The 20306-nt window shown below is 43.0% G+C and overlaps 2 protein-coding genes across 3 annotated transcripts in view; both read right to left on the minus strand.

The window, feature by feature from the left end:
* Nucleotides 1-878: 878 nt before the first annotated feature.
* LOC116723258 (signal transducer and activator of transcription 1-like) lies at nucleotides 879-7913 on the minus strand. Its single transcript, XM_032568018.1, has 24 exons — nucleotides 7782-7913; nucleotides 7053-7180; nucleotides 6425-6569; nucleotides 6260-6355; nucleotides 6113-6190; nucleotides 5958-6036; nucleotides 5742-5830; nucleotides 5324-5475; nucleotides 5077-5238; nucleotides 4916-5008; nucleotides 4316-4375; nucleotides 4202-4231; nucleotides 3932-4022; nucleotides 3808-3849; nucleotides 3631-3714; nucleotides 3450-3551; nucleotides 3245-3380; nucleotides 3049-3089; nucleotides 2749-2825; nucleotides 2524-2663; nucleotides 2274-2447; nucleotides 1586-1649; nucleotides 1426-1504; nucleotides 879-1346 (listed from the first exon to the last, which is right to left on the minus strand). The coding sequence occupies exons 2-24, from the start codon at nucleotides 7178-7180 to the stop codon at nucleotides 1254-1256; spliced, it is 2235 nt and encodes a 744-aa protein (XP_032423909.1). The 5' UTR covers nucleotides 7782-7913; the 3' UTR covers nucleotides 879-1253.
* A 4747-nt stretch (nucleotides 7914-12660) lies between these two features.
* LOC116723259 (signal transducer and activator of transcription 4) overlaps nucleotides 12661-20306 on the minus strand; it is a 33656-nt gene continuing 26010 nt past the window's right edge. For both annotated transcript variants that reach the window (XM_032568020.1, XM_032568019.1), the window contains exons 14-23: nucleotides 19903-19986; nucleotides 19736-19834; nucleotides 19406-19541; nucleotides 18717-18769; nucleotides 18440-18534; nucleotides 17295-17431; nucleotides 14878-15069; nucleotides 14492-14537; nucleotides 13488-13593; nucleotides 12661-12850 (exon numbers count right to left, since the gene is read on the minus strand). In XM_032568020.1, the coding sequence (XP_032423911.1) occupies nucleotides 12827-12850; nucleotides 13488-13593; nucleotides 14492-14537; nucleotides 14878-15069; nucleotides 17295-17431; nucleotides 18440-18534; nucleotides 18717-18769; nucleotides 19406-19541; nucleotides 19736-19834; nucleotides 19903-19986 (972 nt within the window). In that variant the 3' untranslated portion in view covers nucleotides 12661-12826. The remainder of the gene's footprint in view (nucleotides 12851-13487; nucleotides 13594-14491; nucleotides 14538-14877; nucleotides 15070-17294; nucleotides 17432-18439; nucleotides 18535-18716; nucleotides 18770-19405; nucleotides 19542-19735; nucleotides 19835-19902; nucleotides 19987-20306) is intronic.

A 20306-nucleotide genomic window follows, 5' to 3' on the forward strand; every position in this document is an offset into this window, starting at 1 on the left:
TGGTTGCATTCTGACTCCAGACCAAAGGTGGCGCTAGTTTCTAGTCATAATCTCTTTCAGTGGGTTGTCATAGGCACATGAGGAAAGAACAAAAATCTGGAAATTTCTGCCAAAAAAGTTGAAATTTTGTAGAAAAAACAAATAAATTTCTGGTAAACGTTGAAAATTAACAAGAAAAAACATGTTTTTAAATTAATCTCAGACATTTTCTAGATAAAAACTTGGAATTTCAGAAGTCAAAAATGTTCAACTTTTGAAACTCAAAAAATTTCCAAAAGCAAAAATTTTTTTGTACTTTTTAATTCAAAAATTTTCAGATTTTTTTTTCCCCCAGAAAAAATTCTTGGGTTAAGCTCCAAACGTTTTTGTTTTTTGGCTGAAATTTATCTTTAAGCTGTCATAGTTTTTATGCATCAGTTTGTAAAATAATATTTACATATTTAACTGTAATTATTTTCCATTCAGCTTCATTAATGTTCAAATTCAAGAACACAATTGACCATTTTTGCAATTAAACATTTTTGTTACCAATACTTGTATAGTCAGTTTCCATTCCTTAGCTGCCTAGTGTTGCTAAATAGCTTCAAACCCAAAAATTTAAATGAATGTCTTCTACTAAGACATCAGTAAGCATAATTATGTTTTTAATCCACATTCCAGCTCAGGGTTAAGATTATTTACTGGGTTTATTGGTGACATTTTAACTTCCACTCAATAAATCAAGTGCAGTTCACACTCCAACCACTAGATGGTGTAAAAGTGCATCTAATCGCATCCTTCGTAATACAGGAATATCAATGGTGTTCATACTTATGTTTTGCTGTATTTGCAAAGAGGCATTAAAGTAATAGTTTATAGTTTCAGACGGATATTTCCGCAGCATAAATTGTGTCTGATAAAAGTAATAAATTTGTTTCTATGGAAACAGATTGGCCCCTTTAATCTTATGCCCATAAAAACAGCGAATAAAATGCAAGGTTTTCACAATCACCATGTGTTGATCACTTTCACTGTTGGAGTTTACTATAATCTTATTGTACAGTGACAATACATAAATTCTGTTCTGTTATGTTTGGATATTTACAGCTTTATTAAAGCATTTTTAATAAAATGCAATGAGGTAAAAACTGGAAAGTGTATTTATATTTCAGCCTGAAACCCTGGAGGAAAGATTTCCCCTTTAAGACAAACTTGCATTTTTTATTTTTACTATGTACATAATAAACCAGGTGATGTTCATGAACCTTTTCTGATCACTGATTGATTAACTGATTAATGAACTGATTGATGAACTGATTGGTGTCGTGCGACGGGTCAGGCTGGAATAAATCCTTGAAAATGTCGTCCTGCAGAGCAACAAAAACCGTTCATTTTAAATCAGCTGCCATAAAGAAGTCATGAGACAGGAAGCAGCCTTCAACCTACCAAGGTGTGCTCGGGGTCCATGTCCATGTCTGTGGACAGAGACGGAGACAGAGGCGGAGACGGCGGCGGCGTGGGGTCACTGAGGGGGAACAACATGTTTACTTCCTGTTTACTTCCTGAAGAACAACTGGCAAAGAGTCTCAGTTCAGCAGAAACTTACATGGAGACCAAAACGATCTTCTTGGAGACGTAGCCCTGTTTGTCCATGCTGGGAGGAGACGGATCTGCAGGGGGCCAAACAGAAACAGCGCCACCAACTGGGTGAAACTTTAACGGCTCTGATTCTAAAACTGATTTTAGATTTGAAACAAATTTCCCCACAATGACAACAATTAAACTGGCTTTTAGACATTTTTGTAAATATTGGTAAATACATTTTCATTTTGTCATAATAGGATATCTTGTGTCCAAAGTTTCAGAATTGGTCAAACTGAAGGTCTGTGTGAATAGTTTCTGCCAAGGTGTCATTTTTAAAGTCACTTAATTTATGCATAACAGTAACAATCTGGGCTATTTAGAAAAGAAAGAAAAAGTTATAAAAGTTACATTTTCATCATGTTATTCATAAATGTTCCAGTTTGAAACTAAGAATTTAGCTTGATGGCTAAGGCTCAGAGCTAACTAATTAGCAAGCTACCTGGCTAACTAAATATTTAACTTACTAACTAAATATTTCGTTAGCAAGCTAATTATGCAGGAAACACTTAGCTTGAAACTGACATGAATAACTGAAAAATTAACCTCCATTTTTACTCTTCAGGCCAAATTATGGCTGTTAATTTTTTATCCACACAGGACGTCAGAACCGTCTCCAGACGTAAACACGGCCTGGTGGCGCCGCTCGGTACCTGCTGCTCTGTAGCGTGCGAAGGCGGCGTCTTTGGGGGTGTCGGGGTAGAGGTAGACCAGCGGGTTGTGGCTCCGCCCCGAAGTGGTCAGGGTGTAGCTGTAGATGGCGTTGGGCAGAGACAGAACCGACAGCTCCTTCTTGGTGTACGGCTCCACGGCGTGGATGCGTTTCTCTGCAGAGCGGGTCAGATCAGAACTCTGTGACTGTTCGGGTTCTGTTGATCCCGTTTGGGTCTGTGTGACACTGACCTCCGGCGGACTGCTCCACCCAGCTGAAGGTGATGGCGCCGTCCAGGATGCTCTCACTGAATCGGATCAGAAACGTCCCGACCGGTTTCTCCCGCAGCAGGGAGCGCGTTCTCTCCTTGCTAACAAATCCCATGATGCATCTGGAGAGCAGAAACGCATCCAGACATGTTGAAGGAGGAGAGAAGCAGGAGGGCCGCTAACCCGACCCGACCCGACCCGACTTACCCGTCCCTCCACAGCTCCCACACAAACTTCTTGATCAGGTCCAGAATCCCATCGATCCAGATCCAGACGCTCTCATCCTGGGAAACAGGAAGTCAGAGACGTCCAGCGATAAAATCAATAAAAACATGAAACTTTATTTATTTACAGTTTCAGAAAGTTTTTTTTAAGGGTATCATTCATTACAGCTTGAATCTGGATCAACATCCTGAGTTCATAAACCAACTTCGTGCCATGTTGGCCCCTAAAGGCCCCTGGCCCACACTTTGGACCCCCTGGACTAGAACAGGTTCTGAACCTCACCTTGGAAAACTTGTTCCAGTCAATCGGACCATCAGGATCATCTGGATAAAATCAGAAACAAGCAGCAACAATTTAATCAGTTCAACATTTAAATCAATCAGTTAGCTTAGCATGAAGGCTAAGCTAATCTAATCCATTACATGTATGGAAGCAGAAACATGGAGGAAGTGGGAGGTTCTGGTTCTGTTGGACCCACCCATGATCTTGGCCTGCAGCATGGACAGCTGGTCCTGGTCCAGTGGCCGCTGCCCGACCGACAGGAACTGCCAGCTGAGGAGCGGCGCCAGCTGCTCCCAGGTCAGGCCCGGCGGGTCCAGAAACAGCGACAGGTTCTGGCCACACAAAGCAGAACTTCAGCCCGGTCCGGCAGAGGCCGGCCCTGGTCCTGGTTCTGTACTCACCTCCGAGTCGGCGCCGGACGCCATATTGGACCACATGATGGCGGCCCAGGCACTGGGAACCTGGTTGGAGCTGGAGATGACCACCAGCGGCAGGGAGCTGGCCTGGGGGACAAACAGAACCGGACCGGGCCGTCAGCCGGTCCAGAACCGGATCACTGGTTTAACTGGTTTTACTGGTCACCTGGATGTGGAAGGTCTCCCCGTTGTGCTGCAGCTGCGTGACGAAGCGGATGATGTGAAGCTCCTCTGTGACGGTCAGCTGGTTCTGATTGGCCCAAAACGTTCAACTATTTAAATAATCACTTCCAGTCTTCAGCTTCCTGGTTAACAAACGGTTAAATAATTCAAAACGTTTCACCTCACAGGAACCTTTAACTCTGGCCTTTTTTTCTTTGAGTGACTGAAAACAAAAACAGATACGAAAATGATTCATTAATGATAATCAATACTTTGTGATCAATAGTTTGATCAGGTTTTCCCACCATGTGCTCGAACGCCGCCGTCAGGGCGCCGCTGGACAGATCGACGTCCAGAACCTTGGAGTCGTCACGCGAGAAATCGAACTGACGAAAACTAGAACAAATAAAATAAAAAGACTTTATTATTATTGAAATATTTCACTTAAATATATAAAACAACAACAAAAAATTATTTTTACTAAAATATTATTTATAAATATTTAATATAAATAGCAAAACAGGATTTATACATTGTTTATTTTTTCAATGTAAACATTTTTCTTGTCTTCTTACCTGCTGATCGTCTTCATTTCCTCAACGTCTCTGATTTTAACCAGAAAAATGAGATTTTATGGAAAAACAGAAACAGAGTAAAATATTTGATCTGAACTGAAGATTTTTTCTTACTTGTCAAAAACAGGTTTGACTTTGATGAAAGTCTTAAAAGCTGGAAGGTTTACCAAAAACCTGAGGAAAATAAAAATAAAAGTTTAAAACGCTGAAAATAAAATTCATGTAAAAACATTTTAGGATTAAATCCCAATGAAACAGAGAAGAAGAAGAAGAACCTCCAAGCAAAATGGTGTCAGACGTTTGTGCTGCAAAGATGTTTGTTTGTGCCGCTATCATTTCAGACATTAAAAAAAAAAGTCCAGAGGTCAAAGGTCAACCAGCCCCCATGTTTACAAAATTAAAAATTGGTGTTGATAAACTCTGCTACGTTTGTGCCGCACAAAAATTAATTTGTGCTGCTTTTGTTTTGATCTTATTTTATTAGATTTCATAAATTAAACAAAATTTTGACATCAAAATCAGCCATTTTGATTTCTGGCTTGATTTCAAAATGGCTGACCTGTGGAAGCTTTTATTAATGTTTTAAAGTGACAGCAGCACAAACACCAGTTCTGCTAGATCTGGATGTGGGCGGCCATCTGGGCTCAGGTTGTAGGTCAAAGGTCACGGTGTTTGGACCCGGACAGTACTCTGAGGGAAGCCGCTCCGCCTCACCTCACGGTGACCTTGAAGCGAACGCCGGTCTTCAGGATCAGCGGCCGGTGAGGAAGGTTCTGCATGACGGGCTGCTTCTCCACCACCAGGGCGCTGCACAGAACCCAAACAGAACCGGTCAGCAGGCCCGGTCCGATCAGCAGCCGGGGGCGTGGCCTCACCTGGTCAGCAGGTTCCGGATCAGACTGCGGCTGAACTTCTCCATTTCTGCCACGGAGTTGGTGAGGCCCGGGAAGTCCGGGGCGGGGAACCTCTGGATCTGGACCTGCAGCCGCTGCAGCTGTTCACCGACACCGATCAGAACCTCGGCCACTGCCGTGAACCTGCAGAACACAAACGGGTCGGGTCAGGCAGCGGGCCGGGTCGGGTCAGGTCGGGTCATGAGGCGGGCCGGCGCCGGCGGCTCACCATTTCTCCAGCAGGTCCAGGCCGGCGTCCTCTGGGCTGCCGATGCAGGATCGCTGCTGCCGCCGCCGCCACTGAGGAAGCTCGGCTCCGGTCAGAGTCTGGACCGAACCGGCCGCCTCGTTCAGAACCCTGACCAGCCGCTGCAGCACAACCTGAGAGAAAACCATCATGAGACACATGAGGCGGGTCGACCCGCAAACCCAGAGACACCTGCTGCAGGGGAACCAGATGAAGCAGGTTGCCCTTCAAAATAAAAGAAGTTTTGCTGCTAGTCGGTTTCAAAACTTAAATTGAGGGAGCTACTGGTTCTGATCAGCTGGTTCTGATCGGTTCTGATCAGCTGGTTCTGATCAGCTGGTTCTGATCGGTTCTGATCAGCTGGTTCAGATCGGTTCTGTACTGTGTGGGTCTCTGGTACCTGTTTGGTTTGGGAGATGGACCGGGCCATCCTCAGACACTCCTGCTCCACCAGGGCCTTGGACTGGACCAGTTCCACGTTTTGCTCCACTGGTGAAGGAAACACAAACGTTCCTGTTAGAACGCAGCAGTGATGACCTTTGACCCAAACGTTCCTGTTAGAACGCCGTTTAGCGTCACACCGCAGCGTTCCTGCAGCGGTGACCTTTGACCTGACCTTTGCTTTGCCACGAGTTCTGGATGAAGTCGAGTTTTTCGCTCTGATCCTCCAGGATTTTCACCTCCTTCTTCAGTTCCTGCAGCAGATTTCACAGATCAAGATTCTGGTTCTGATTGTGTCGGTCCGGTCGGGAATCGGATCCGTCTGATTACCAGAACCTGCAGCTTCAGCTGCGTCACTTGGTTGTCCAGCTCCGTCCACTGCGGTGCCACGACGCCATCGCTGCCGCCCTGAGAGGAGAGCAGGGTCAGTTAGCTTCCATGCTCAGCGCCGCCGCCGTACCGTTAATCGGGACTCACCGTCGTCATGGTAACCGATTCCAGGAGCTGTTTCTCCTCCTTCAGACATTCAGACAAAATGGCGGCCAGGTTCAGCGGCTGAGCCTGGAAGTTCTCCTGGAAACACAGAGCTGCTTCAGACCCGGCAGCGGTAGCATACTGACCGCTGCGCCAGCTCCGCCGTACCACCATGAAGGCCCTCATCCTGGGGAAGTCGGGCCCCTGCAGGATGGCGTTCTCCTGGACCGAGCGGCGCCACTGCTCCTCCAGCTGCTGCAGCAGAGCGTAGAAACACGCAGCCGCCGCGTTCTCGTTCACAGCCGCAGAACTCCTGCAGCAGGAAATGATGTCACACTTTGACCCACCTCACTTCCTGATTTAGCTTCAAGATTTTTTCTGGTTTTGTGTTTTTATAACAATATTTCTAATGTTTTTAAATTGTTTATGTATTCTGTACGGATTTAAAAAATAAACATGGATAGAATGGCCTAGTCAAAGTCTAGATGTTCAGAGCTGGTGGAGACCTGCAGCTAGAGGAGGCTCCGCAGGGTTCTGACTCAGGCAGGATGACTACAAATGTCCTCCACACTTTTCAGATTTCCCCCCCTATTTTTACAACATAATTATTTTATTTCCATTTTGTGTCAAATTAAATCATTTTATGAAACTTTTTCAGGCTCAATAAATAAAACATGTTCAGTTTGACCCGCTGCGCCCCCTGCTGGACCACAGCGGCGTCTCCATAGCAACCGCATTCAGGAAATGCAGCGGGTGGATTCTGACTCCGCCCAGAACCGGCTTCAGAACCTCTTACCAGTCCTGGCTCTCGATCCAGTGGCTCAGCTGGTTCCGGATCTCTGTGGGGAACCGGCCCTCGTACAACTGCCGGACCTGGTTCTGCAGCGCCGAGTCCAGCTTTAGCAGCTCCTGCCACTGGGCCATCTGCACAGAACCACAACAGAACCGCCTGAGGAACCGGCTCTGACCCGGTTCTCATGTCTCAGGTGGGATCCAGCTGCAGGCTGTAGGTTACAGTATATCCATAAAAACCTCCAGAACTTGTAGCAGAACTTTTCAGATCATGTTGTAGTTTGTAGTTTGAATCTGTGAACGTTCCAGATGTTCAAACATTCTCGGTTCTGATCCGGGAAACGTTCAGTCAGCTTCTGATTCTGATCCAATAAAGACTCGGATCCGCTCCGTGTTTTCATGCATCACTGTGCAAAAAAACACGGAGCGGACCTTAAACTGGAGGGAGGAAGAAAGGGTCCGAGCAGCAGCGGTACGGAAGCCTGAGGGGTTCATGCTCACTCCGGTAAACAGTCTCACTACTGGCACCGATATTCATTTATTTATATTTTCTTGCTATATTTTCGAACACAAGTTAATAATCTAACTTTAAATGATTAAAGTTAAACTTTATGAAAATGTTTTCATCAAATTCAGCTTGAAATCATCAGACATTAGTCAGAAAACTAACATATTTATGCAATAAACGCGTAAAGACTAAAGCAGTCAAACTGTCTGAGGTTGAGTTTCTCACCGTGAGTCTTCAGAGTTTCTCCAGGAAGCGAATCAGAGCCGATCTGCAGGCAGCGGCGGCTTTTATCCCGCGGAACCTCCCTCCGGACCGGACCGGCTGATTCTCTGGAAACGTCTCAGCCAGAGGCTTCAAGTTCAGCCAGAGGCGTCACTTCCGCCTTCAGCAGCTTTTCATATTAAAGGTTTTTATTTTTAAAGAAAGGAGCCGCTTCACAAACATCAGAGCTGCGAACAACTTTACATTAAATAATCTTATTATGCTAATTATAGGCGCCGGACATGAAACGGTGATCAAAAATAACAGCAAAAACATTCAGTGGTATTTTATTAACTGTTTATCCGTTACTACATAAAGCTTATTTAAGCCATTTACAAGTGTCTTGAAATAGCTTAATTAACAAGCTATTATTATTTAGCTAATTATTTAGCTTGCTAACTGAATATTTAGCTTGGTAAATATTTAAATGGGGGCGAAATATGAAGTTTGCTTAGTAAATATTTAGTCTGGTGCTAAATATTTAACTTGGCTTAAAACCTAAATTGGTAAAATACTAATTTTTAAGTATAAAAACTAAAAGGCAAAGTATCAAAGTAAAAAAAAACCCAATAAAACATACCAAAAAGGAAATCAAATAATGGAAATAATAATGGAAAGAACACAGCAGTGAATGTCATTGTTGACCGACAGACTAACAGGAAGTTCTGCGTTAAACTTCTAAGATTTTATTATTGGTACATATTATTCTGCTGAGGGCATTTTAACCTAATATTAATATTTCCAAACCAACAGCGGAGAGAAAAGGTCAATATATGATCTATAAAATATGATCATTGTTGACTTATCAACCCGAAACTTTCAGCTTCTCTGAATGGCAGGTAAATTTGAACTTATGATCTAAAATAGTCCCAAGATGTTTATAGTTTTCTACTGTCTCCACTGTCTGACCTTCAATTACTGTTTGATTTGAGTCGTGGAGCTTCTGTCTAAAATAAAATAAAGTCCTTTGTTTTCTGTAAAAGTTTTAGTCAGAGAAATGTTCAGCATCAGGCCAACTATCACGAATCATCTGCAGATTTTAATATTAACCCGTTATCATGCCGTCTGCATACAAAATGTAAAGAAGGAGGAAAAGGACGCAGACCGGGTCTCTAAGATAAGATAAGATAAGATAAATCTTTATTGTCATTGTCACAAGAACAACGAAATTTAAAAGGTGCCATCAGTCAGTGCATATGCTTAAAAACAAAAAATAACTGTCTCACAATTCACACACAATGTAAGAATTAACAAATAACTGGTAAAAAAAAATAAAAAAATAAAAACTAATAAATAAGAACAGCCACATTCTCACATCCATCATTTATGATGATTAATGGTTGTTTTTGATTGCATTTAGTTTTGTTATTGCTGTCGGGTAGAAACTGTCTCTGAGACGGTTGGTTCTGGTTCTGGTTGCTCTGTATCTTCTGCCTGAAGGCAGCAGTGTGAACAGAGAAGGTCCGGGGTGAGAAGTGTCCTTTGTGATGTGTTGTGCTTTTCTTAGACAGCGGTCGCTGTGAGGGGAGAGGGCAGCCAATGATTTTTTGGGCTGTATTCCCAACCCTTTGGAGAGTTTTCCTTTGAGCCGCAGTGCTGCTGTTATACCAGACGCAGATACAGTAGGTCAGTATGCTCTCTATGGAGCACTTGTAGAAGGACACCAGCAGCTTCTCCTTGATGCTGTTCCTCCTGAGAACCCTCAGGAAGTTCAGTCTTTGCTGGGCCTTTTTTATCAGCTCCAAGGTGTTCATGTTCCATGTGAGGCCCTGCTCAATGTGGACCCCCAGGAAACGGAAATCAGCTACCCTCTCCACACATTTTCCCCCAATGGTTAGTGGTGTAATGTCCGTTTTATTCCTCCTGTAATCTATTATGAGTTCTTTTGTCTTTGAGTTGTTGAGGAGCAGATTGTTCTCCCTGCACCACTGCAACAGCCGCTCCACCTCACCCCTGTAGGCGGACTCGTCGCCTCCTGAGATGAGCCCCACCACTGTGGTGTCATCAGCAAACTTGATGATGGTGTTGCTGTGGTGGGCAGAGGTGCAGTCGTATGTGTACAGACAATAGAGCAGGGGGCTCAGCACACAGCCCTGTGGAGAGCCAGTACTAAGGCTGAGGGCAGTGGATGTATGTTTTCCCACCCTAACTCTCTGCTGTCGGTTGGTCAGGAAGCTCAGAATCCACATGCAGGTGGAGTGAGGGAGGCCCAGGTCCCCCAGTTTGTCCACCAGTCTGTGAGGGAGGATGGTATTAAAAGCAGAGCTGTAGTCTACAAAGAGCATCCGCACATAGCTCCCCTGCTGCTCCAGATGTGACAGAGCAGCATGGAGGGCCGTGATCACGGCGTCCTCTGTGGATCTGTTGGCTCTGTAGGCGAACTGGTGGGGGTCAAAGCCAGGAGGGAGAAGTGCTGTGATGTGACCCCGGACCAGTTTTTCAAAACACTTCGTCACCACAGGGGTTAGTGCCACTGGCCGGTAGTCGTTGAGGCAGGAGATGTGAGGTTTCTTGGGCATGGGGACTATGGTGGAAGATTTCAGGCAGGATGGGACTGTAGACAGGGCTAGGGACTGGTTGAAGATCCTGGTGAAGACTCCAGCCAGCTGATCGGCGCAGTCTTTCAGGACACGTCCAGGGACGCCATCAGGTCCAGCAGCCTTCCTTGGGTTGACGGCCCGCAGTGTGCGCCTCACCTCGTGCTCCTCTACGAGGGGTGTGGTGTTCTGGGTCGCTTGGTGTAGTGTGGCTGCCTCTGTTGGCTTCACCTCAAAGCGGGCAAGAAGAGGTTCAGCTCCTCTGCCAGCGTGGCGTCGCCTTCCGCAGCTGCGAGGTTGGTCCTGTATTTGGTGAGATGCTGGATTCTCTGCCACACCTACATTCATCCATTCATCCATTCACTCTCACTTTCTGCGTTCTGGATGTTCAAACATCCAGAATCCGGCACTGAAATCTAAATGTGGTTAATGAGTTTATGGATCAGAGTTAAGTATTTTGTGTTTAGCTTGCTAATTAAATACTTATGTAACAGGCGGCTCCACCAGGTGGCGCTCCCTCCACAGCCTGAACCTCCATAAAACGGAAGCTGGAAGGTGGAGGCCAGGTGTTAATTTCCTGTGTGTGAGACCAGGTGTGTGTCGGCTGTGGTAGATTTGGAGGAAAACTGTTTGAAATGGATTCTCTTAATAAGTTTGTGCTGATGTTTTTACACAGGGCCGCAGTATTAATGATGTTACCTGGGCGTGACGCTGCAGGTAGGTTGATCCATTAGTCTCTTTTAATCAGATTGAATTGCATGTTTTTGGTTTTTATAGAGTTTTTATCTGGTAGGGCTGCACCAGATCTGCTACATGTAGTTTAACTTTAGAGGTCTTGTTTATGCGATGCAGGTATTCAGTGTCTTAATGTTTTAGATTGACTCGATTAAAGTGATTTAATAAGCATTTAGTAATTTTTGTCTTACAGTTTTATCACTGCTTCCTTTTAGAGTTTGGTTTTCTTGTTAGTCCGTCCAGTTTGGATTGTTTGTCTCCTCAGTGTTTGTGGTCAGACTGACAACCTAACATTTATTGTTTTGTCCTCCGTTTGTTTTTGGGTCACTTCCTGAACACTCAGATTTCATGTGGCTGTTAATCTCAAATATCTGAGACCCGATCCTGTTGTTGTGATCTTGAGTTTGGATTGCATGTGATCATCTTGCAGTGAATCCAGTGGATCTTAAGTTTTCACTGATTTATGCGGGTTTGTCCGCCTGAAGTGGTTTTTAAATTCGGGTTGAAGTTAACGGGAAACCCTTTTATTTGTGTAACAATAAATGTTAACTTCATTCTGGTTGCTCATTGCCCTTCGGCTTGATGGAGTCGTAACAGTTAAAATATAACTTTGAAAGTAAAATACATTTTCTTTCTTTTATGTCAATTTAAATAACCCAATGTTAACTCCCTTTTCCAAAGTGCTGCTTCCAAGCATATTACTGTAAAGTTGAGTGGAAGGTAAAAATGTGCACAGAAATCAGGGATTATAGCAACCATGTGAGGTAAAATAAAACTTATTTAGTGGGAAGAAAATCCCGTGAATTTCATTAATTGTTTTGAACAAAATTAATTAGTTTTGCAGTTTTCAGATATTTTAGTGACAGGTTTGCTTCATGCTGTAGAAAGTAGCTGTTCAGTGAGAAGAGGTTTCTATGCCAACCAACAACAAACAAATCCAGAGCAGAATTTTTTTACTCGGATGTTTCCTCATATTTCACTGACTCACCAGCTCCGACTCATCGCTCTCAGGAAATCACCTCGGAACCAAAATCTGGTTTTGTTTCCTTGTCAAACTTGGTCACCTCTGGGATTTCTGCAGATTCAGTTAATAATAATAATAATAATAATAATAATAATAATAATAATAATAATTAATCTCATTTTAAAGTTTTCTTTAGAAAGAAAAAAAATCATCCTCTAGTTTAGGAGTTTCTGCACAAATAAAACCAAAACTTTGTTCTGAAATGAATGGAAGTCCAGAAAACCTTCAGCAAGCCTGTTGAGCAGCTGATTAACGGCCTGCAGGTGGATCCAGACCTTCGCTCAGAGGTCGAACCTCCATCTTTCTTTCTTATCCCACCGGAAGCCGCGATCACTGCCGCCTCTCGTGACTCATTCCCACAACAAAACAGCAGGACGACTCGCCGAGAACCACGTGATTCTCCAGAAACCCTGAACAGCATTTACAGAGAGTCACGGTGAGTCACAACATCCGGTTTCCTCTCCAAAATAAAAGCTCAGAACCGGGACCTCTGGCTGCAGTATTTCTTTCTGGCCAGCGGGGGCGCCGGTGAGCGGAGATGACAGGCTGATATGAAGGAGGAAATTTATTTAGAAAAACTTTTTACAAAGAACTTCAGCATATTGGAGCTCAAATTACAACATTAAATAAAAACATTAAAGATGTTTTTGGTCCCTAAGAACATGAAATATTTATAATATTTATGTTTGAAGAGGTGAAGAAACATCGAGGATTCACTCTGAGTACGGAGAGCTCATCTGGAAACAGAAAGAAAACAAACTTATTCTCAGAGAAATAAAAATACATCAGAAACTGAACACTCTTTTCTTTCTATTTCTTCCGACTAAATTAATTTAGGTTATGAATCAATATGAAAGTAATTATGTGTGTATTCTGAAGGCCATGCGTCTCATTTTCTATTCATTTGATTGTTTTTCACCCCTTTAAGACTTTAAATTACCGTAATGCACCATGTATGAGTTTTAAATGAGTAAAAATTAATTAATTAAAAACAAAGACAGATTCTTACATAAATGCTTTTAAAAGCTTCTCAGCTTCTTTGCTGTAATTTGGTTAAAACAGACAGGAACCACAGAGGTTATTATTTATTGATATTATCAGTTATTAACTGATAAATCAGCTTCTTTAAAGATTTTATGATTTCAGTTTTTAGGACATAAAGAGGAAAAATATGAACTCTGACATATTGGAAGAATAAATAATAGAAATAATCAAATGAATAAATCTTCCACTGAAGCTCTATTAAAATAATTTAAAACAGTCCTGTGAAGATAAGACTACATGGCCACTGGGGGGCGATGTGGTGGCGTCTATTGCCCTGGGCCCCCTCTGCTCTGGACAAACCCCTGGAGAACGCGGCGCGTGGAAACTCACGGTGTCGATGTCGAAGCACAGGTGCTCACTGAGCATGTCAAACTCTCCGGGCGTCATGGGCGGCTCTGGAGACGGGCAGGAGCGCGGCGTGGAGCTGGCTTCTGATCTGGATCACAGAACGGGAGACATTTCACTGTAAAGGCCTCAAACCGGATCAGAAACAAGATTCCTCCTCAAACCGGATCAGAAACAAGATTCCTCCTCAAACCGGATCAGAAACAAGATTCCTCCTCAAACCGGATCAGAAACAAGATTCCTCCTCAAACTGTTACCAACATCGGTTCGTTTAGAGCAGGGCTGTCAAACTCATTTTGGTTCTGGGCCAAATCCAGATCATGAAGGCTCTTAAAGGGCCGGTTGTGCCAGAAAGTGTTGATAAAATCTGATCACAAACTGTTAAAATATCAATGAATCCTTAAAATTAAATATTATTATTAAACATCTTTTCAGTCCCTCCAGGATTTCATGATTCTTTTTGTGATGTTTGCAATAAAAATCAAAGTGTTTGTGTTTCTAATTTGGAAATATTGATGCTCATTTATGACGTAAATGTGACTTTTTATCACTCGCTGTATAGATCATGGACTATAATCTGACATCATTTAAGGCTGAGGCAGCTGTTTAGTACAAGTAAAGTTTTTGACAAATTTTGAGAAAAATCTGCAATAAAGTCCTAATTATGTTTTAGTGCAAAATTATCGTGAATTGTCATAATAATTCTCAGGAAACTGGAGGGACTGACTTATATAATTTGGCAGTAAACCGATTTAAAAACTGCATTGATTTGATTGAAACATAATATTTAAGCACACTTAGTGTTTAATCTAGAATCTAGAGGGCCACATAAACAGTTACAGTGGGCCAGATTTGGCCCATGGGCCTTGAGTTTGACACATTTAGAGAGATAAAACGGAGCGAGAGCTTCAGCTACAACCATGTAGCCTGTAGCTTAGCCGCTAAAGTGCAGCTAATGAGAGTTGTGGCCATTTCTGTGGAGGACTCACCGCAGCTCGGAGATGGGGATCAGAGTTGATGGGATGTACGGATAGACTGAGAACACAGAGAGGTCAAAGGTCAGAGCTGAAGATTCAAGGTGACATAAAAACATCAATGCTAATGGGCTATAGCACCATGGTATTTAGCATAAGCTAATTTTGGTTGATTTACTGAAGTTGTTTATCTTGTAGGAACGTTGTTCCATGATGTTGGTTGGTTGTTCGTTTATATTTTCTGAAAATCAGTTTCCTTGATTTATCAGAAATCTAATCCTCCAAAGGGAAACTGCTCAAGCTGCCACAAGGCTGGGCTGGTAAAACACTGACTACTCAGAGGTACTCCACCTAACCCCAATCAAAGCAAGCCTGTATGAACTCAAAGGTTGGTGTCTTACCTTTGCTGGGCTGGCTGTTGTAGAGCCGTCCGAAGGCCTCGTCTTTGGGAATGTCGGGATACAGGAACTTGAGCGGGTTTTCCGGAACGCCGCCGTTTGAGATCACCTTGTAGTCGCGTATAATGTCAGCGAACGGGAGCGCGCTCAGCCGGTTCTTGGTGTATGGCTCCACAGAGTTGAACTTTACGTCCCCTGTTGGACAAAGTGACAGTTAATAAGACAATAGAAGAAGAAAACTGGCAGCTAATCAGGAAGTGGAACCACAAATCACTGAGCTGTCTTCAGTTTCTCAGGCGTTTCATTGGACACTGGCAGCTAATCAGCTATTCTGAGCAAACTTAGCGCTTTAATGTTCATTAAAGTTAGCTTCTATTAATTACTATGCTGCTAAAACAATTATCTTCCACTAAATACTATGTTGGTTTAACACTTTAGCATTAGTTTTCACTAACGATGATATTAGTTTAGCGCTGTAGCATTTGCTTCAACTAATTATTATGTTAGCTTAGCATTTTAGGATTAGCATCTACAAATTACCATGTTAATATAGAGCTTTAGCATTAGCTTCTACTAAATACTATGTTGGTTTAGTGCATTAGCAGAGCAGTAATTTTCCCAATATATATTTTTAAAATTATTCCTCAATCTTATGTATTCAAATATGACAAATAATGTTTTGGAAATGTAAAGATGCTAAGGTGCAGGCTCCCAGTTGCAACATGTTTTAGAAAATTAAATTTTTAATGGATCTGACCCAGAACTTTGTCAAAACCATCTGACAAAAATAAATATAAAAGCATTTCTGAATGACCCTATTAGAGATATTTTTACTCAGTTTTACAGACAAATGCTTTTCAAGAAACAAAAGAAATATTATTTAAAACAAAAAATAACAAAGTCCATCTGACTGAGTTTACACAGAACTGAAGGTTTTGACAAACCAGTGAGTAAAAAGAAAAACTTGATACATGTGAAGTAATGCAATTTATGTAAAATACATTAAAATGAACTAACTGCACATTTAAGTGAGATTTGTCAACATTATCACTGAAAGAGTCACAATGTCAGTTAAAAACTGATGGAGTCGACAAAATGCCAAACTACATCAATACGATGTTATTCTGAAGGAGGCCATATTGTAGCTCATCAGGTCCATGAAATCTTTACCGAAATTAAACATTTAGTTCACAAAAATTCATAAAAGTTTTGTAAATTGTCAGTTATGGTGTTGACACAATATGGTTGTGACGAACAAGTTAGGAATTAAACCGAAGAAAAAACTAAAGAATAACATAAGCTAACTAGAGCTGCTAGCCCTGTTAGCAAAGGAAGAGAAAGGAAGACATCATGGGGTCCTCAGGAGTTCTGATGCCCCCAATAATGCCTGATTTATTTTACATTCTTTTTATGTCAGACGATGTTGACAAAAACTTGGGACAAATTTCAATGGAGTTGGAAAATATATAAAAATGATTTTTAATTCAATTTATTGATACTTTTATAATTATTTATTTGAATACTTATACTTATTGTCATATTATATTATCTTAGTATTCCTTTAATTGTTTTAAACTATTATAATGTATTGAGTTTTGCTCCAGGACAAGGGATTTTACAGACACCATCCACCTACTACAATGTTTAAAATAAAAAATATTCAGCAAACTCCAGGAAAACATACATTATTGTTGTTCACATGGCCCAGGTTAGTTAGTCAGATATTTGAAAAAATATATATTTTGTGTATATTTTATTCAAATGTTGTGCTTTGTCCATAGGAAATGTTTTATCACTGAGAGCTAATTTCTATGACTAGTACTTTATGGTTTAGCTAGCAGTGCTAGCCACTGCTGAAGCTAAGAAAACCTCAAGGCCAAGAAAGGTTTGGATGCTGACAGTGAAATCCTGTAACTTTGTGTGTTTATATTTGTGTGTGTGTGTGTGTTTATATGCGTTTGTATCTAATACCTTGTGGGAACCATTTTCCTGACATATATTACGTTGTGGGGACCCACTGGGAAACACTGTTTTTGGGTCAGGGGTCAGATTTAGGACTAAGGTGTGAATTGAGTTTTGGTTAAGGATAGGGTTAGGGTTAGGCTGTAGAAATGAATGGAAGTGAATGGAAAGTCCCCGCAAAGATAGCTGCGCAAACATGTGTGTGTGTGTGTTTATATTTGTGTCGGGGTGTGTGTGTGTGTGTTTATATGTGTGTGTGTTTATATTTGTGTCGGGGTGTGTGTGTGTGTGTTTATATGTGTGTGTGTGTGTGTTTATATTTGTGTCGGGGTGTGTGTGTGTGTTTATATTTGTGTCGGGGTGTGTGTGTGTGTTTATATGTGTGTGTGTTTATATTTGTGTCGGGGTGTGTGTGTGTGTGTTTATATGTGTGTGTGTGTGTTGGCCTCTCCGCCCACCGCTGTCGCTGTGCTCCACCCAGGTGAAGGTGATTCCTCCCAGGTGACTCTCGCTGAAGCGCAGCAGGAAGGTGCCGGGCTCGCGGTCCTTCAGCAGAGCGCGCTCCATCTCTTTGCTCACAAAGCCCATGATGAAGCTGCAGACAGAAAATCACCTTCATCACTTCTCCTTCTGCCTCCAGGCTTTTACTGTAGAAACTATTGTTCCAGCTGTGAAGCTGCAGCGCGTTTTGCTCTGCGCCACTTCTCTGTACGGCCTGAACAATAAAGCAAAGCAAAAACAATCTGGGCAGATTACAGGAAGCTGCAGTTCCTCAGCTCAGATTAAATTGCCTTTAAAAGCTGCTGCTGTAAGATGAAGACAGAAAACAGAATAAAAAATCTGAAGCCAGCTGGTTTCATAAACATCACAGTGATCTGTTAAAAGGTTTTACACCACTGAGGTTTTTCACTGTTCCAGCCACAAACCTCAATGTTTTTATCTACGTAACCGACCAGCACAAAGTGGAGAGAATCCAGGAAATGATTCCTGATTTTCACTGTCCTGAACACACCAGAAAGAAACCTGGCGGTGGCAGCATCATGCTGTGGGAAGCAGGCCAGGGTAAAGTTAAATCCTGACAGGTAAACTTGTTAGAAGCTGCAGGGTTCAGGTTCACTTATGATGGGATAGTTTAGAACATGGGTCAGGATGGCCTAGTCAAAGTCCAGACGTGAGTCCAGATGGGATTCTGTAGGAAGACTTGAAACCTGATTTTCTCAGATGTTTTCCATCTGATCTGTCTGAGCTGAGATGTTTAGAAACACAGAATAAACTCAGAGGAATTAAAAAATCTAATTTTTCAGATTTTTTTTTCACAGCTCAGCAGAAACTGAGCAGAACTTTGTGTTGAAAATATCTGTAACATCTGAAGAGTTTAATGTGAAAATGATCTGGAGACATGAATACTTTATCAAAGTTATGAAAAACTTCCTTCTTGTTTTGGGTCTCAGGTGAATCTTGAAGATCCTCATTTTACTGAAAGAGGGAAACATTTTCTCCTTTCTGTTCCTTAAAGCTTCACTAAAAACACTAAAGAATGTGATGGAGGCTCCATCAGGCTCCATCAGGCTCCGTCAGGCTGACGGAGGCGTTGGGGTCTTACTTCTCGTTCCAGACCGGCAGCAGGTGCTTCTTGATGAGCTCCAGGATGGAATCCAGCCACATCCAGAAACTGAAAGGCTTTCCAGGAATGTTCTCCTGTGGAGGACGGAGAGCAGAAGGAGTGACCGAGGGAAGAACTGCACACTGAGGTCACACTGAGGTCAATCTGAGGTCACACTGAGGTCACTGTGAGGTCAATCTGAGGTCACTGTGAGGTCAATCTGAGGTCACTGTGAGATCAATCTGAGGTCAGTCTGAGGTCACTGTGAGGTCGTTACCTTAGCAAACTTGGACCAGGAGACTTGGTAATCCCCACATGAGGCGTGCTGACCTGCAGAAACACAGAAAACAGCAGAAATGTCACTAGATTAAAATCTGTCCTAGTTTTGTTTTCTCATATTTAGTAGTTTATTTATTAGGATGAGCAGAGTGTCGTCTGCATAGAGTGAAATAAAACCAGAGAAACCGACTCAGAGCAGAAGCTGTTTGGTGCGACAGAGAGAATTATCCTCCATCTTTAAACTGTAGTTTGTAACTTTTATAAAAAAATATATTTTTACATTTTTGTTAAAGTTGTGACAGTTTGTTATGAGACAGATAATCTGTGAAAAAGTCGAACATTTCCTCTTTCTTCCAGCGCTAACTAGAAACAACCAATCAGAGCCAGGGGGCGGGGCTGAGCGCTGTCAATCATCCTCTGTTTGTGAATGGTAAATCTAGTTAGCATAGGGGCCGATGACAGTGGATAAGCAGTTTTCCTGTAACGGTAAGTTGTTTCTCCACCATTGGCACATTTAGCAATGAGTACATGAGGATGATTGGCAGCGCTAAGCCCCGCCTCCTGGCTCTGATTGGTTGTTTTTGTTGCATTTTCCCAGTCGGTAAAGCAGCTCAGGCAGGTCAATCTGTTCTCGGATGCGTTTAGCCGTTGCTGTAGCTTTAGCCGCTCCCGGCTCCAGGCGCGTACCCAGCAGCTTTTCGCCCAGCATGTCCAGCTGCTCCTTGTTGAGGCCGCGGCCGGCGAAGGTGGAGAACTGCCAGCTGAGAACCTCAGACAGCTGGCTCCAGCTGGCGCGGGGCGGGTTCCCGAAAAAGCCCAGGTTCTGTACGGAAACACGAGTCAGCAAAACCAAACCGACGGCTACGGCAGGCTGGTTTAGCATTAAATTCACCACACTTACATCTCTGACTACATTTTAACATCAGATTTATCAGTGAGCTTCAGTTTAAGCCGTCTGCAGTAAATGACTAGCTGGTTAGTTTTTTGGCTAAAGTTTTGAGCAGCTGATCGTTTCACCCGCGGCTCGTCGGTCAGCAGGTTGTACCACATGACAGAGGCCCAGCCGCCCGGCAGCTGGCTCACGTTGGAGATCACCACCAGCGGCAGCGAACACGTCTGGGGAGAGGAGAGCAGAAATGAGCGACAGCAGCAGCTGGCGTGTGACGATGGAAACGACCTCTGACCTCCAGGTCGATGGCGAGGCCCTGCACGGTGAAGCAGGCCTCGAAGCTCAGCGAGTGAAGCTCCTCCGTCACAGAGAGCAGGCCCTGAAAGAAACCAGCCATCAGAATCCAACCGAGTCCAACTGCAACCAATCAGAGCCAGGAGGCGGGGCTTAACGCTGTCAGTCACACTTGTGTACTGGCTGCTAAATGTGCTAATGCTGGAGAAACACCATACTGTTACAGGAAAACCAGCTAGTGATGATGCTAACTAGTCTTAGCATTCACAACGTGGTATGCTAGATGCAGCGCAGCAGAGTTATTGACAGCACTAAGCCCCGCCCCCAGGTTCTCATTGGTTGTTTCTAGTTAGCACTGGGAGAAAGCAGAGGAGCTAAATCTTTCAGATAGTTTCAACAAATATG

The sequence above is a fragment of the Xiphophorus hellerii genome, chromosome 7 (genome assembly GCF_003331165.1).
Source record: "Xiphophorus hellerii strain 12219 chromosome 7, Xiphophorus_hellerii-4.1, whole genome shotgun sequence".
NCBI lineage: Eukaryota > Metazoa > Chordata > Actinopteri > Cyprinodontiformes > Poeciliidae > Xiphophorus > Xiphophorus hellerii.